The sequence below is a fragment of the Syngnathoides biaculeatus genome, chromosome 7 (assembly GCF_019802595.1).
Source record: "Syngnathoides biaculeatus isolate LvHL_M chromosome 7, ASM1980259v1, whole genome shotgun sequence".
In the NCBI taxonomy this organism is placed as follows: Eukaryota; Metazoa; Chordata; class Actinopteri; order Syngnathiformes; family Syngnathidae; genus Syngnathoides; species Syngnathoides biaculeatus.
In genome coordinates this window covers 25,167,684-25,184,914 of record NC_084646.1, presented here as the reverse complement: position 1 = coordinate 25,184,914, position 17,231 = coordinate 25,167,684, and the positions used below count along the sequence as shown (strand labels likewise).

At 39.9% G+C, this 17,231-nt stretch overlaps 1 protein-coding gene across 2 annotated transcripts; it reads right to left on the bottom strand.

Annotated features, from left to right (window-relative positions):
* Positions 1 to 1,478: 1,478 nt before the first annotated feature.
* Positions 1,479 to 16,980, bottom strand: LOC133503620 (transmembrane protein 125). 2 transcript variants are annotated; one of them, XM_061825394.1, is made up of 2 exons: positions 16,771 to 16,980; positions 1,479 to 3,500 (listed from the first exon to the last, which is right to left on the bottom strand). In XM_061825394.1, exon 2 carries the CDS (start codon positions 3,129 to 3,131, stop codon positions 2,433 to 2,435), a length of 699 nt encoding a protein of 232 aa, XP_061681378.1. In that variant the 5' UTR covers positions 3,132 to 3,500; positions 16,771 to 16,980; the 3' UTR covers positions 1,479 to 2,432. The 2 variants fall into 2 exon arrangements, with proteins under 2 accessions (XP_061681378.1, XP_061681379.1); XM_061825395.1 differs by having other exon boundaries at positions 16,798 to 16,980.
* Positions 16,981 to 17,231: the final 251 nt, after the last annotated feature.

Sequence of the window (17,231 nt, the reverse complement as noted above, 5' to 3'; positions counted from 1 at the left end):
TGTATCTAGTAGTCCTGTCATTTGTAAATGGTGGCTCCTCGCACTGGCTCACTCCCAAGTCACAGGCGGAGAAGTGTTGGTGTGGATTATGAAAGTCAGCCTCATTGTTACATCGTAGACTGGTGAAAATTCTGAGCGATTTGCTCACAGATACATTTAGAAAGTAGGTAGGTGATAAAATGCATTTGGTTGCGGAAGAAGCTAATGACAAACTTGATACAGTAGGTTGGCAAGCACACTGCCAAACCAACAATTTCTAGAACAGCAATTAAAAAGCCATCCATCCATTTTCTTAGCCGCTTATCCTCACGAGGATCGCGGGAGTGCTGTACCCTATTCCAGTTGTCATCGGGCAGGAGGCAGGGTACACCCTGAACGGGTTGCCAGCCAATCGCAGGGCACATAGAGACAAACAGCCGCACTCACAACCACACCTCGGGGCAATTTAGAGTCTCCTATTAATGCATGTTTTTGTGATGTGGGAGGAAACCAGAGTGCCCGGAGAAAACCCACGCAGGCACGGGGAGAACATGCACACTCCACACAGGCCGGTCCGTGATTGAATCTGGGACCTCAGAATTGTGAGGCCAACGGTTTCCAGCTGCTCACCGTGCCGCCCCAATTAAAAAGCCAATTTACTATAATACAGTAAGTCCCCTTTAGAGATTCCGTATTTTGGATATTTAGACCACCATATTGTGACTCTCCAACATGGATTCAGTATAAAAGTGTCAATTTCATTTTAGAAACACTTTGGCGTTGTCATATAAGTGTCCAGAAAAGGCCATTCTGATAGCTACTTCTGTTTGACCTAGTCTTGTATGTGCTCGATCCATATTTGGCTAAGACCATCCCCTTTTTCCTGATTGGTTGTCTTTGTGTCGACGACCCACTTGTGAGAGCACACGTGTTATTTTATGTTGAATGTGCTGGCTCGGCAGCGGAAAGCTTGGCAAAGTATTCGAATGACTTGATTTCAGGACTCTTGCCAATGAATGGAGGATTTTATTTCATATTTCACGTGTATTGAGGCACAATAGAGACAATATTGCATCCCAAATAGGTGAAAAAATTGGTTTGGTAAAGTATGGCACATTTATTGGACTACATATTTCACATCTAGTTTTTGTTCTGTTGCTATTTCTGCTTTTATTTTTATTTTTAATTTAAATTGCTTGTTTTTGTACTAGCAGTTATCGAATCTATAACTTTTGTCTTGCCAGCCATGGAGGCAACAAGAAGTCAAGCCAATTTCAATAGCAACCCTTGGGGATCGTCATTACTACAAATGTGATTTCAGTCACTTTTCGTACAGTTAAAGAATTAAGCAGTTAGAAGGTAAACGGTAGCAAAAAATGACATTCAGTCACAAAAAAAATATTTCAGATAGAAATTCAAAAATTTAAAGTGCATTAAAAGGGAAACAATTCTTAAACAATCATAAGGTCAGCTCACAGATACAATGGACAAGTTTGGAACAAGGTTAAAAAAAGATTTATTTTTGTTAAACTCAAGCTCATGTGATTTTTCATTTTTCTTCCATTCATAGGGCACACAGACCAAGGATGGTCACGAAAGCCTATCCCTTTAATATAAATTATCTCACTTCATTTTTCTTTCAATAAATGGCTTGCAGTACAAAAACATCAGATACAGCCATTGATCATTCATCCACTTTCCATCATAACGATAGACAATTACAGTCACTCCTCAACTCACCTATAATATATATCTCTCAGAATGCGGGAGGAGTTCGGAGTATCCAGAGAAAACCCACACATGGAGAATACGTCAATACGACACAGTAAGACTGAAGGCGAGATTCCAACCCCAAACCTCAGAACTGTGAGTTAAATGTGTCAACAACTACTAGACCACGCTGTCAATTTAAACTCCATCATGAAGATTTTTTTTTTAATACCACAAAATAATTTTAGTAGTTTTAAAGATGTGAGTCCAATTCTAAATTAATCCTCAGCACACAGTTCAGTATGTAAAATCATCAATTGCAGGATTTTTTTACATTGTTCTCCTACTGACTTACTTGTTTTCCAGTTGGTGGTGATGCACAACGGTGTCCAAGCCAAAAGTTCATGGGCTAGAGTTCAGCATTTTTGTCCAGAATGAATGTAAAATTTTTAGGTGTGCTTAGTTGAACATTTAAATGCAGCATTATGTGGCTTTGGAACTACACTATAACACTTTGTGTCTAAGTCTACTATCTTTTTTTTCAGTTTTTTTTTCCTGGATAAATGTCATTCTTTTTGCCCAGGTTTGGCTTCCGCTGGTGACAAAAAATAGAGCAAAATGTCAGCCTGGAAAGGATGTGTCATCTCCACGTCTTTTTGTCCCAAGAAAGGATTGGAAATCAGTTTCATGTACAGAAATTAGGTGCTAAAACACAAAAGAGGCAGATGTCATGCTGTTTAATCTCATATGAGATTAGCCAGGCTTGAGGTAGTTTCTCTACGAGCCCGGTTGTCCATGTGCCCAGAGATGGTGAAGATGTTCAACATCCTGTCCACAAACCTTCGTCCAGGCCGTGTCCTCTCAAGCAGGATGACCACAAGAGAGTAAATTACAACACCCAGAACAGCAGCCCCCCCTCCAGTCAGCAGCACCACACCAGAGACGTACATATCATTAAGCGCTTGGCCTGGTTTGGGCATATGGTTCACCAGGGCCAGATGTAGCAGAACCCCACCACAGATGAGCATGGAGATTCCAGCAACCAAAACCACAAGGAAATCAGATAAGCCTCCACTTTTGAGCATGTCAATCTGCTGACGGCTTCGAATGCAATTCATGTCCTGCACTGCTGAACTGAGCAGCTGTTTGAGCAAAACCCCCAAGGCAAGCAGGCAGAGTGCCGTGCCCACACCAAGCCGCCATTCGCTTGAGACGCTGGTGGTGGTGGAAAGGAGGCCGACACCCCCGAGCCCACAGCCCACGATTAGGAATACAGCGATGGAGTAGCACAGCAGAGACTTCCCGGGTTCTCTGAACCACCACAGCTCCACTTGTTCTTCAAGGATCCCGTGCTGAATCTGAATTGGGTCAGCGGGACCATGGAGGCCCATGTCAGGGCCTCTAGGTCCCCTCAGGGGGGGAATATCGTCCAGTTCAGGCATCTTGCTGCCACTCCCAGCCTGATGCCTAAAGCAGCCACCACCGCCGAGGAAAAAGAATCCACTTAAGAATTCTTTCAACCCGTGTCACCTTCACTGACAGCTGACACTCTTGGGACTGGCAAGTGCAGGGGCTTTAGCAGAGGTCACTTTGGATGTACACCTGCAGGTCTCCCAGGTCACTTGAGAGACATTACCATGACAACTGGAGATATGTACAAAAACACTTTCCTTTATGGGAAATGTTGTTTTATCCACAGCAGACCTTGATAGTCAATTCAGGTCTCTTTGTCCAAGCTGGAGGAACGATTGGGTCCGCATTCACTGCCTCACTCACAGGAACAGAAATTTGTAACTGGCAGCAGACATCACCTGAAAGAAAAAGCAGATGTTTATATACATTTTCATCCTCTAACCTTTGTTCGAAGAATTGACGGCTTTTTGAACAAAGACCTGAAACATCAAATGCAAACTACCTGCAAACTGATTTGAAGAGTACACAAACAGTTGAATATATTTACATTGAGTTCTCAAGACTGCCATTTGAACTCTGCTTCAATCATGTTGAGTTTTGGTAACAGGTTCATAAGAGATTCAGCACCATATGTTTAGCACTACATATTTGTCACATTCAAAATACACCCAATTAACTTTGGTTGTGCACGCAGTTACTTTTTATTTGCAATTCAAATGTTCTGTTATGGCTGTTTAAAAACATTTTTTCCTGTCATTATCTCTATGCTAATGAAAGTTGCAGCATCAACCGATAGTGGGAAGAATGTAGATCTACACACACAAATGAGAGTCTATCACACCAATTTCTTGCAGATTTGACCTTATATCCACATGCAAATTAAAGCAAGTTTTCACTCCTAATGTTGATGAATTATATAAAATGTGTCTCCTATTATAACCATGGAATTGGCTGTCAATTTCATTCTTCTGTTGACCCGTGTGAATGTCTTTAACGTAGAGTTTCCAACGCTGTCACTCAGAAGTTTCACACTCAAAGTCAAAGAAAGGGGACATTCTAAACACACTGGACAAGCACTACCACAGTGGTTATTAAAATGTTTCCAACAAGTCCTACTGAGAAAAGCACTTAAATTTCCATTACAAATATGAACAGCATTAAGTGGTCAGCAAAAAAACAAGACTTTAATGCTAAAAAGTGCATCTAATATTATTGTAAGCCACTATAACGTAATGGTGTTTGATCATTTTTTAATAAGGCGGCTGGAAGTACTGCTATGGTTCCTTCGAGACGGGGGAGCTGTTTTTCTCACTCTAAATAGAATTCCGGCAGACAGGTATCCCCATGCTATTCACCACCACTAGGTGACAAAATTGCAGGTACATGAATTTGAGGATTGCTATCATTTGCTGTGAGGGTCTGACCAGCATGCTGGTACTTAATCAATTTTTTCAGTTGAATTTTTGTTTCTCGACAGCCTTTCAGCAATTTCTCCGTGATGAGGATTTCCTTCAATTTTAGTCTAACACAGTGACCCTTGTGAGGATAAGCGTCTTGGAAAACAGATTCAAACCTCACCTCAGGCCTCATCAAGTTACCACATGTAAACCTATACAGCAAGTATACACGCTAACCAACATCATCAAGGTTATGGCTGTCAGCAGCTTGTCTTTAGACACCCGGCAGCAGCTTCATTTCTATCAAAGTCAGCAGCCCGTGGCACAAGCCCACGCGTCCCAACACAAACTGACGGGACTTACACTTGTCCCCGCATTTTGTGAAGAAAAACACAATTTAGCAAAATCAAAACCCAACACCCCATGTCTCTGCAAACATAACTGTATATTCAGGACTGGGATTATGTTTTGCCGGAGTGTGACAGATGACATTAAAAACAGAAACATTCAAATTTGAATCCCTCGTTATGCTGACATTTTTTATTAATGTAGGCAGCGTCTGCCTTGTACAGCAACAACGGTGGTATAGGGAGCGGGCATGCAAAGCGTGTGAAGTGAAGTGTCAGGTAATTCCGGCAGGGAAGTGGGGTGTTTATTGACAGCATGCTGTTCTATGAAAGCATTTCACATCATGCTTCCGCTGCGATGGTCCGCTGCAAGTGAGTGTTGCAAAAGTCGTAAATGAACTAAGAAAGAAAAATGTCCAACCATCTATCCATCCATAATTGGGGGAGCTAGATTTTATCCCAGCTGACTAGAGGCAGGTCACACCCTGGACTGGTTGCCAGCCAATCACTGGGCATGTATAGACAAACAACCACAATCACACACTTTCAAACCAATAGCGAATATACAAGTTTGATTGACACTCCAGGAGCATGCGGGAAAATTTTCTGTTCAAGGGTATTGAATTCATAGCACATTGGTTTCAGTGTTGGGTCATTAATTAATCCCGTCTGGTCAGAGTACAGCGTCAGGTGGTATCACAAAAACGAGACAGTGAGTCGGGTGTGTACGTGTAACTAGTATAGGAGAGGAAGCAAAAAGGTGGAGGAAAAAAAAGGGAATACTGTACTAAATATTCCTCAACTACCTACAGTGAAACAAGAGGCTATTGAGACATTGATTTTAAGCTGTTGCGGGCTGAGTACCTGGGCCATCAATAGCGACTTAGTACACTGGTTAAGACCACCCCAGTCATGTTGCAATTGGAGAAACCATCACTTCTACCCAAAAATACACATAACAGCAAGCAACTATGCTATCATTTCAAGCTATCGAAAATATTTTTAATAGTCATGGTCTAAAAGCTGCTGATTATACAATACATTAATGCATGCCAATTTTGCCTGACCAACCGGTCAGGGGGAAAAAAGCAGATTTCATTGAGGAACAGCACTCTGGCCCTGTAATGACAAATTTCAAATCTGGTTGGTTAAAGAAACAGCCCCACTGCTAATATCTGCCACAACTACTGCTTTGCTTCTGAGGGTGTTGGGCAGATATGGTAGGCATGGCAACAAAAAGAGAATTTCCCATTCACATGTAGTGGAAGCAGTGCAAGCAAATGAAACACTACAAAATGAATGAAATAGATTGCTGGGAAAAAAATCAATAATAAATAAATAAATCAGTTACTCAATCAATCAATTTCGAGTATTAGAATTTAGCTTGTAAATTTACCATGGTAGGTCTATGCATCTAACATTTCTTAAAACAGCAAAAAAAAAAGGGCTTGCTGGCCTCACTATTCCTTTTAAGACTGTTTTAATATCTCCTTGATTCCTTAAGTATAACTGTATTATTTACCGATAAAATATTTGATTAGTTCCTCTTTAATTGTGTGGCAGACAAACATATTTTTTTTTACACTTCTTTAACTGTAACATAGGTAATCTTGCTAAATGGTACAATTCAGGATTATGCAGAAGGTTGGTATCTCCTGTATGCAGGTGTACAAAATGATACCAATCCAAATCTGGATCTTTAGATACTGTATGTCTGAGCCCTGTGGCCATTGCAGTGGAAAACTGGATCAAACAACATAAAACATGCAATGCGGTTCAAGAAAGGTAAGCTAGATAATACTGTAGAAAAAAAGAGGGAACAATTAAAGTATTGTATTACCGCAGTTTTATTTCTTCAGAATTTTGACAGCAGCTTTTCATACTGGCTTAAAAAACGAACCCGTACGGACACAATTTCTTATATATATATATATATATATATATATATATATATATATACAAAGTCTGATTATATTGGTATTCTAGGCTGTAAAACAGCCGTCAGGAAGCAGCAAGAGTCAAGCAGCATTAATTTGAGTTGAATAAAGATTTAATGAAAGGAAACACCAAGGAACAGAAAGAAAACACAAATTGAAAAGTGACAATAGGACACAGAAAAATGTGCCTTTTCCTGCCACCATTCATTTAAAAACTGACGCTATTCATGACAAATAATCGAAATGGGTTTCTTTAAAGTGATGGGAGTAGCAAACCTTTGCCGGACACTCGGGCTTGCAGCAGAGAATGAAATGACTGAGGACAGGCTGACAGTGCAAAACATCCTTTGTCATGCAAATGACTTAAAAGTTATGATGAAAAACTGAAAAGGATAATCATGAACTTGAATCCCAATCTGTAGTTCTCATTGTCTGCCTCTTGGAAGTCCTCAGCCTTACAAGGTCAGCAGAGGAGAAGTAGCATTAAAAAAAAAAAAAAAAAAAAACACCATCCTGCACTCCAATTACCTAGGAAGCTTTGGGACTCAGGGTATTCCCTCCTCTGTTGTATTAGCCATGAATTCATTCCACGAGCCATTAGCGTCTCATTTCATTGTTGACACTTTGTTCATTCAAAATGGGTTGTCTGGCAAAATGCTAATCTGATTTATCAGTCAGCAGAATATCTTCAAAGGTTGCATCTAACCATCCAGTGAGACTGAGAGGTGCAATGTTTTTGTTCAATTTACTGAGGCTTGGGTGGGGATTAAGGTGAAAATATGATCACACATGGAAGATGTTTGATATAGTTATAAAAAAAAATAAAGTTGTATTCCTGCCAGGAAAGAACATATTGTGCTTTGCTCGGGTGTAACCGCACAATTAAAGCAGCCCAACACTGTTACTCTGTCACTTGGGAGAAGACTTCTTTTTGGCAGGTAAGCCCATCTTGTAACGCTTCACTCACATACAGTAGGTCAATCTATATTTAGAATGCTGTCAATGTTCACATACTCCTCTCACGTCGAAGTCATTGCTGGCAAATAAAGACATTTCTTTTTAAAATGAGATCAAGAAAATTTATAGAAGAGAATCTTGCTGTGCATTTTTTTATCACAAGGCCTGGATTGGCCGATGACTAGAACACAGGAGAACGGGTGATGTGTTGCTGTGGTGACAAAGCAATCCAGTCTCCTCTCCTTTCTAACTCCCCCTTTTCTACTCACTCACACAGCCTCCTCGCCTCTAGTCGAGCATTGATTCTCTCGGCATGCCTGCAGGCGGGAAGAGGGGTCAGGGTTGGCTCCATCTGTCTATGTGATGGGCACTGGTGCCAAATGCCACAGGGAGTGGAGAGAAGGCTTGTGTGGCATGGAAGGGTGGCGGATATTTGAAGCTCTGCAGCGAGGGCAGTCCTGAAACTTCAGCGTTCTTTTTGGGGATTGAAATGTGGTTGGCAAAGAAAAGTGAACAAACAACATATCTTTTTGAAGACACTTTCTTCACAACATTTTACACAGCCATCCAGGCGCAAGGTCCATTTCAGTAACAACGGTCCAGGGAAGTCAGAGGGAGATTCTAATGCCCTTTCTTTGTATGGCACCCACAACTCTATCAACTATTGGCACATTACCATTGCCAAAATGGATAGCTAGACACCATGATGTAGGAATCTTAATCCTGATAGTGTGCGTCTCCAAGTGATACCAAATAAACTAAATATTAATCAGTTCAATTGTTATGTAGATTGAATATTCCCACCGCAAGCTAACATGATCAGACTGCAACATTATTTATCAACTCCACATATAAATAAAGTGGCTTGCCTGACAAAAAAGGTACTGAGGAGATACACGGTATTTATTTGAAATAGCAGAATCTGGAAGACACAGCAAGGTATGTGTTTTTTTCCCTGCATGCAGCTTCCAGAGGTCTGATTGACATTTGTTTCGAGGAAAGTTGTGACTAGCCTACTTTTCTGAACCTGGATTGATTTTGACCCAAACTGTGATTAAATCTGCTAAATAGTTGGCCTCATATTATTTAACTGTCAGGAGACAAGAGAAAAGGTGGACTGGCTAGGTTTGATAAAATACGAGCTACAACACGGCATCTTACTTGTGTTTAGACCCTAATGAGAACCCCACTGCACCACTCGTCAGTAGCTAGCCTTCCTAGCTCATTTCTTACATCCTGAACTGTCTTGCCCTTGTTTGTCCTCTCTGATCTTGTTCTCTTCGTTATTTGTAGCATGTACTCACCAGGCGCACTCCATTTGATGTTTAGAATTTACATTGCCACTCCCACCACACTTCTGTTGTAGAGCCAGGTCCACGACCCCTGTCCTGCATGCTTCCCCTCGTGTCCTTGTCCTGTCCAGTCCTGTCCTTTGTAATCCTGTCCTTCCTTCACAGTGTTTAGCACTATGGCCCAAGACAAAACTTGAATCTATCATTGTACTAGCCATATAATGATTTGCTTTCATCATCTTTGTTACAGTTAAATGTGCCATCTTTTGTACTCTCCTCTTTTCGTAGTATTTTTTTTTGATAAACATTTCTCTCATTTTTTTTCCATACCACCCTTTAAAACATGACAAGTTATGTTTATCTTTTCCCAGAATAATGGAAAATGTTAAGACTAAAAAATTTGTGTGCTTGTAATGTGTCGAGCAAATTATCTATCAAACATTGGGTTTTCCAACATGCTGACAATAGAGTTCCAGCATGATGACAAAGAGACAGACAAAGCTGCAAGTCTGCCTGTAGTCATGAAGTCAGTTATTAATGTCAGAGAAGGCTTTAAACAGATCCATCCTATTTCATGCCCCTGCGTACTCTCTGGCCCCTATAAGATGGTTTAATTCCAATTTTTCTGCATGAGCTCATTTTTCTGTTTATGGCCCAGCATCACCTCAATCAGCTCAGACCTCCACACATCCTCATCTTCATTTGCTTGTACCTCACTCCTTACTGCCTCTGTTGCACCAGCAGTGTTCTTTATCTCGCAAACTTCTTATCTCTCATGTCTGCTTTGGAGTTGTGGTGTTGCAAGGAGCAACTAGAGCCTGGGGGGGGGGGGGGTTCAGGAGGGGTGGTACTCATTTTTGCGAACAGATCTCCCTGCGGCTCAAGGTAATTTAGCCTGACCCAAAGGCCCTGGGCCATTATACACACACGTACAGTAAAACGCAGTATAAAGAGGATAGTACAGCTATTAGAATGTTACGTTTACAGTGTTTTTTTTCTGTCATTCTGACATCTTTCCCTATTTGCTGTTGGCTCCGTTATGCCCTGTCTTCACATATCCCTTAATCTATTATAAAATTGTCAATTATTTTAGTAATAACCGCATAATTTGTCATAGCAACGAAACGGGATTAATGAGAAAACACACAATCTGTCCTCATTTATAAATCAAGCTTTCTCATTCACAAGAGTGGCCTTGCTTAGTCCAATAATTTTCAGGTCTAAATCTTCACACCAACTTCAAGACATCCAATATTTCATCTCATTTCAACCAAGAGCAGAAAACCGCATGATGACTTGGGTGTCTTCTGCAGTCTCTGCCGTAATATCCGCATCAGCTATGTAAATAGTGTGAGATCATACCAGCGTGACAGTGTAACCACTCAATTACAACAAACAGAACATGAGAGTTAAGACATCCTGTAGGAATGTTCTTCTGTTTATCACTTTAAGACATGAGAAATACACAGTATTCTTTACATGAAATTCCACACTTTCACATTTTTTTAAAACCCCCACAACATTGACATCCCATTCAACACAATAGACCAACACCCTCTAAATAGTACTATTTAAGCCTCAGCTGTCATGAAAGACAGTCATTGTCACACTGCATTTCTGACACACTGAAGTACACGTTCACACAGCCCAATTATGAAAATTAGATGTGTGGCAGTGAAAATAGCTTTCAACGCAAAGACGCATGAACAGAGAGAACAGGGAGTTAAACTTGACACAATGGGCCTGGCTGGTAGCATTCTCGCCTCTGCTACCAAATTGGAAGCAGGTGAAATTCCCAGGTCCACTTAAACTCCCTATCCCATATTGATTCCTTACACACAAGACTGTGAGAGGCAGTGAAAATGCTGGCTTTGGTGCCCAGTATGAAAGAGGTCCCAAATTGCAGTTGTTTTGATTGTATTTCATCTTTTTTTTTTTTTTTTTTTTTTTTGTGTAGCAAGCACAGGCACAGACAATTTTGGGGGGCAGCTACTCAACCCAAAAAAGGGACTCATCACCATAATTATTCATATAGTGCATACTTTCTATTTATCTGATCTTACAGGTGGGGTACACCATGAACTGGTTGCCAGTCAATCGCAGGGCATATGTGTGTGTGTATGGGTGTGTGTGAGCTGGGGGGATTTTTGTTAACATAATAAACACAATCAATAATAGAGAATAAACAAAACGAGACCAAGATAAATCATTAAAAGCATTTTTTTTCCACTGTAAATGTATAACTTAAATAAATGGACAAATAATAAATAAATAGAAGGCATCCCAGGTTAAATAGTTTATATTTTTAAGACTGTAATATATGTTATCAACAGTATAAAAATGTTGTTCTATCAATGACCAATAATTTTTGTTGGTTGAGGGATTCTGTTGTTACATTTTCACGGACCAGGACAAGCGTGTCCTGTGGCAAGACTATATTACCGCTAAATCAGCACATGCACAATTATTATTTATGACTGTTGTATGGACAGTTTTTGAAAAACTATACAAGTACAAACAGAGTTTTATATATATATATATATATATATATATATATATATATATATATATATATATAAAACTCTCTCTCTCTCTCTCTCTCTCTATATATATATATATATATATATATATTATATATATATATATATATATGCTCAGAATATTAGGAATACTCTGTATTTATATTTGTGAAGTAAGTTGTTAAGTTTGTACTTGTATTGTTTTTCAAAAACTGTCCGACCAACAGTCATTAATAATAATCATGCATATACCCATATGGGTAGCGGCAAATTTATGGTGCGCATTGTACATTGGTAGAAGGATTTTACAGATTTTTTTAGGTCAACTTTGGGGGTACGCATTATACATCAGGACGCATTGTACTCGAGAAATTATGGTACTTCCGGGAACCTAATGGAAGAGCATTTATTTGTTCTGTCTGTCACTGGCATCAATAAATGAACAAAGATACAGTACATTAGTTATTGTAACTATATACATTTTTTAGAAAATAATTAAAAAAATACATACAGTAAATGAAAAAAATCATTTAAATAGACATGTTTCTCCATTTTGTGATTGTTAATTGGCTACCATTTTTTTAAACTCATTGATCCTCCTCCCAAAAATCCTCATCAATTAAATATTAGAATCAAGCAATCACATTCAAGCCCACCTACCATTTAAATTGCCTGAGTAACCTCAAATAAATTAATGTAGGAGCAATGCACAATTCTCCCAAGGACCTAAACAAATGCTTCTCAAACAGCAAACCATTTTAGGCAGTATTGATGACATTATTGTTATTATAATATTCCATCCATCCATTTTCTGAGCCGCATATCCTCACAGGGGTCACAGAAGTGTTGAAGCCTTTCCCAGCTGTCATGAGGCAGTAGGCAGGGTACGCCCTGAACTGATTGCCAGCTAATTGCAGGGGACACAGAGACAGACAACAGCTGCACTTGCATTCACACCTCGGGACAATTTAGAGTGTCAAATTAATATTCCATGTTTTTGGGATGTAGGAGGAAACCGGAGTGCCCAGAGAAAACCCACACAGGTACAGGGAGAACATGCAAACTCCCCACAGGTGGGCTGGGATTAAACCCAGGTCCTCAGAACTGTGAGGCTATAATAATAATTGTTTTTATTAGTAGTGGTAGTATTAGGAGTGGTAGTCCTAAATATTGATCAATGAAGAAGAGGCTCCAACAGAAAAAAGCACTTTTTTCATCTAAGGCACGGATGTGAAACTCATTTTTGTCGTGGGCCACAGTGTAGTTACGATTTCCCTCAGAGGGCCGTTATGGTGAAACCATAGAAATCCTGAATCACCTCATCATATTTACACATGAAATTCATTAACTGTTTTTGGAATCAGAAATCAAGTGTAATGCATTTTTCAACCATTGTTCATGTTTTGGTCACAAAAATATCTCAAGGGTTATATCATTTATGATATATGACCATTTGAAATGTTGGGACATATTTTCAAAAGAATCACAGATTTTGACACCAATGATTTGCCTTCGCGGGCCACATAAAATTATTTGGCGTGCCGGACCTGGCCCTCAGGCCTTGAGTTTGACATCTTTAACTCAGCCACAAGGACAGGTCCACCTCTTGAGGTGTATGTGTGCACGTCCCTTAATATTATCATCATTTTAATAATGTGCCATTGCAATTAAACCATTGAACTTTGTAGCTTCCACAAACTGCTCTCTCTATCTTTCTCTCTCTCGCTCTCTTCTTTCGCTTTCTCTTTCTCTCTGACTCTCTCCAACACACACACACACGCACGCACACATGCTGACATCTTTTCAAAAATTATCATGGCTGGCGTGGTGGCTTTTATTTGTTGCCCTCCCTTTAGTGTCCACCATCTGGGTGTTGCAAAAACAGCTACATGTGTCAGTGAGAGGTGATTTCCACAAAGACCACAATACATACAATGCACACTGATGATGTATGAGGTATCGAAAACTTATGCTTACATAACAGACAACAGAACATACATGATGCATGTAGATAATAAAGGCCATATTATTAGTAGGATGAGAGGAGATTTATTTGATACCAGTAATAACCAAGTTGTGAAGTCGGAAGATGTAATACGGAATAAAATTAAGCTTAATTTATTTTCAACAGTAGTTATGTCCATCACATAGTTGATGGTTCTTGAATTTGAGTCAGTCTATCATGTGTGCCGTTTCTGTAGTCTTCCGAGATAAATAAAATGGTGGGTATTGACGGGATACATATAGGTTTCCTAGTCTTGCTCCACCCATTGGGTATAATACAGCAGTAGTAGTATGCTCTGGTTAAAATAAAAACAAAAGCAAAATGCTACAGTGTGGCTCAGTTATTTTGATATAGTGCTCAACTTTTGACACTGTAAACTAACAAACAACCTCAACGAAATGCACCAAACATAACTGTTTTGGTATAAACAGGACTTTTGCTGCAATATAAGCAAAATCAAACAGCTGAGCCAGTTCTGTTTCCGTCAGGTAATCTTCAATTCCTGTTTTTACTAGCGTGAGGACATTAATTCAGTAACGCTCATAAGACGCCGAATTTGAATCCCCTCAGTCCCCAGACTGGAAGGGTGCCTGTGAAACCCTGTGGACAGCTGCTCCCTTTACTTTGTTATGCACAATTGCAAAATTAAAACGCTAATCAAATCACATTTTAACATGCCTGTACCCATCTGTTTCTATCCTAGCAAAAATGTTTACTAGTTTTCAAGGCTTTATTTAAAAATATATACATTCATAAAAATCTTTAAAATGCTCAAAATAATTTTGTATGGTTGTTTATAGACCAACAAAGTGACATTTTGTCTTGTTTATAGACCAATGAGGTGACAATGGTCATCATGTCGAGGGATTCCTTTTTATGACATGACTTTTTACAGAAAAATGGGAGCTTTTAGGAACTACGTTTTGTCATAAGCTCTGACTGAGACTTACAGTGTATGTAACAGACAGATGTAACCGTACAGTAATTCTACTTCTTTCTCATCACTACACACAGGATCAAGAATATTCCCTGAATCACTTTGTGCCCTTTCCAGTATAAAACTCAACTCCAAGAGTAAAGTTAAGGATTTGTTTTTCTCTTTTAAGGGTTTTTTTCTCAATTTGATTTTTTAAATTTTTTTTTGTATTGACATCCTAGACGTGTTTTTCATTCTGATATTTGCTGCAATTACTTTACTGCTGGAGACACAGTAAACCAGACCAAAAGACAGAGAGGTGGCAGAGTTGACGATGTTAAGATTTGCTTTGTGAGTGACGCAGGTTCACACGATCAGCATTGAGCTCATCAGAGTGACAGCACTGGCAAAGCTAGAGAGGCCAGATCGAGAGAGTTGAGGAGGAGTAGCAGCTATATCGGTAGAAGATTGCTGGAAATGGAACCGCCAGGTAGGAGGCTAGGTGGAAGAACAAAGGAGATTTTTGGATGTTGTGAGGGAAGACGTTCACATAACTGAAGCTAGACCAGAGGATAGCTGGGGGGATGGAAGAGGATGACTTGCTCTAGTGACTACTGAATAGGGTTAAGCTGAACCAGAAAGAAACGGAATATAACTTAATTCCTGCCTTAGCATTGGTTTCATTATGGAGGGTATGTGTGTTCCAACTTCCTTACAAAATGTGTGTGTTAGGAACAGAACTCCATCCAAAACCTTCAGAAAATACTTTCCTTTTAGATGATGTCATATTTATAGTCCACGATACATGACCAGCAGTGAGGCATGGCAAAGCTCCACTGTTTCTAATTGTACACATTTTTCAACAATACTCTACATTATCGGCCAAAACAAAGTACAGCAAAATCAATGAGCAGAAAGGAGAGTCCAAAACATAAATATAACAACTTGTCCCTGTTGATCCTCATCTACGTTAGTCTGTTACAGAGAGGTTAGAAAACTTTGCATTGTAGTTATGTAGAAATGGGAAAGTATTTAAACTTTAAATTTATCCAAATATGATTCAGCTGTGGAATTTTCTACCAACTCTGAACAGAATTGGCCAAATGAAATATATAATTCTTGTTTTGCAGGTGGACAGGTGTTATGTCCATGAAGAGAGGTGGAAGGAGTATGTAAACGACATCCAGGTACATACAGTATATTGACTATGCAATGACCTGACTGTGGATCAGCTGACTGAGAAACTGGACACCTCTCTTAGCGATATTGCATTTATTGCGCTTGTGTCATCTTCCTCTGCCTCATGAGCGAGGCCACCTCAAATGGTCATCTCCAGACTCTACATCATTTTTCTTCAGCCTTTTCATTCAATTTCATTCAATGCTCCGGGGTGACGACTCATGAGCACTACATGTTGTTTACAGCCTGACTTGTTATTATGTCTTTGAACACATCTTGAAAGATTGTTGTTTTTTGTTTGTGTGTGTGTATGCATCTTTTGCATAGTGAAATCGATAGTTCAGATGATTTGAGCTTTGTCTGAGGATAAGGTGTGTGACTGATCTACGGTATATAAAATAAGAGGCACAAGGGTTCATGGCTGGCTGTGCACATTATTGATCTGTTTTTTCGTCAAAATAACTTCCACTCTGAGGTTTATAGAGTATCCATAGTGCACCAAAACGGACCCATACCTCCATGATGTGTCCAGCACGAGAGGATTTAGTCACCTGTGCACTATAATTTTTGGGACATCTTAAAAGTACAAAGGTTAGGCTGGGATACGACGTCACCATGTTTTACTTCCTTAATATGACTGAAAACAAATTAGGCAATAGGGTACAGGACATTAAAAACACAGTAAGATAATAAAAAAGAATTGGGAATTCTTTAACTTTTAGGGAGTATTCTAAGGTCAGATGAAGGGGGGGGGGTGACTCTAATGTAATAAATATTAAAGTAAAATGGAAAGAAACCACCTAATTTATAACCTATATTAATGATATTAATGACCTTACATACACCATAATTTAACCTACAATAATTAAACAAATAAAGCCCATTTTTTATTATTCGGTATTCCCGTGATGAGATGCATGTTTTATTATTGGTCTGATATCTGAAATGTATACATATTTGTGCCATACTTTTCCTAAAAATATGGAGTTGGTAGCCCACAAACAATATTTCAAAAGGGGGGGGGGGGGGGCTTGGGATAAAGTTGCCAACGGTGAAAAAAAAAAAAAACCCACACCATTATCGCTTCCTCTTTTGCCGAGTTAAAAAAGCCATTCTTACTGTGCACTCAGCAGATGCGTGTCGTACCGGTCAGGTCGTCTTTTCTATTCGAATTCCAGTTGGTGTTTGCGATTGTGAGGTGGCAGCAGCAGTCGGTGCGTGCATCCGATCCTCCGTGGATCACCGAGTCCGAGAGAATCTCCGACATGTGTCTCCGCGCCCTGCACCAGCTCCGGTGGACTTTCCCCGGTGTGCCGCAGGAGCGGCTTAGCGAGGCGGCACGGGACGCGGGTGGGTGGGGACACGGACGGTGGATCGACCTCTGCACCGGCGCAGGGAGGCGAAACCCGTGGACTTCCTCGCTACCTCTCTATGATTTTCAATTTACACAGCAGCAGTCTTTTAAAGCTTTCAGTACCCGCGAGGACGTGCTGGTTGCCATTCATCAATGCTTATGGAAATGTAATTGATCACATCTCATTTGAGATATTGGACATTATTGTTCCTATTCCTTTTACACC

Bases quoted from the DNA above. Each gene is read 5' to 3' on its own strand.
- LOC133503620 (XM_061825394.1), bottom strand. From the start codon at position 3,131: ATGCCTGAACTGGACGATATTCCCCCCCTGAGGGGACCTAGAGGCCCT.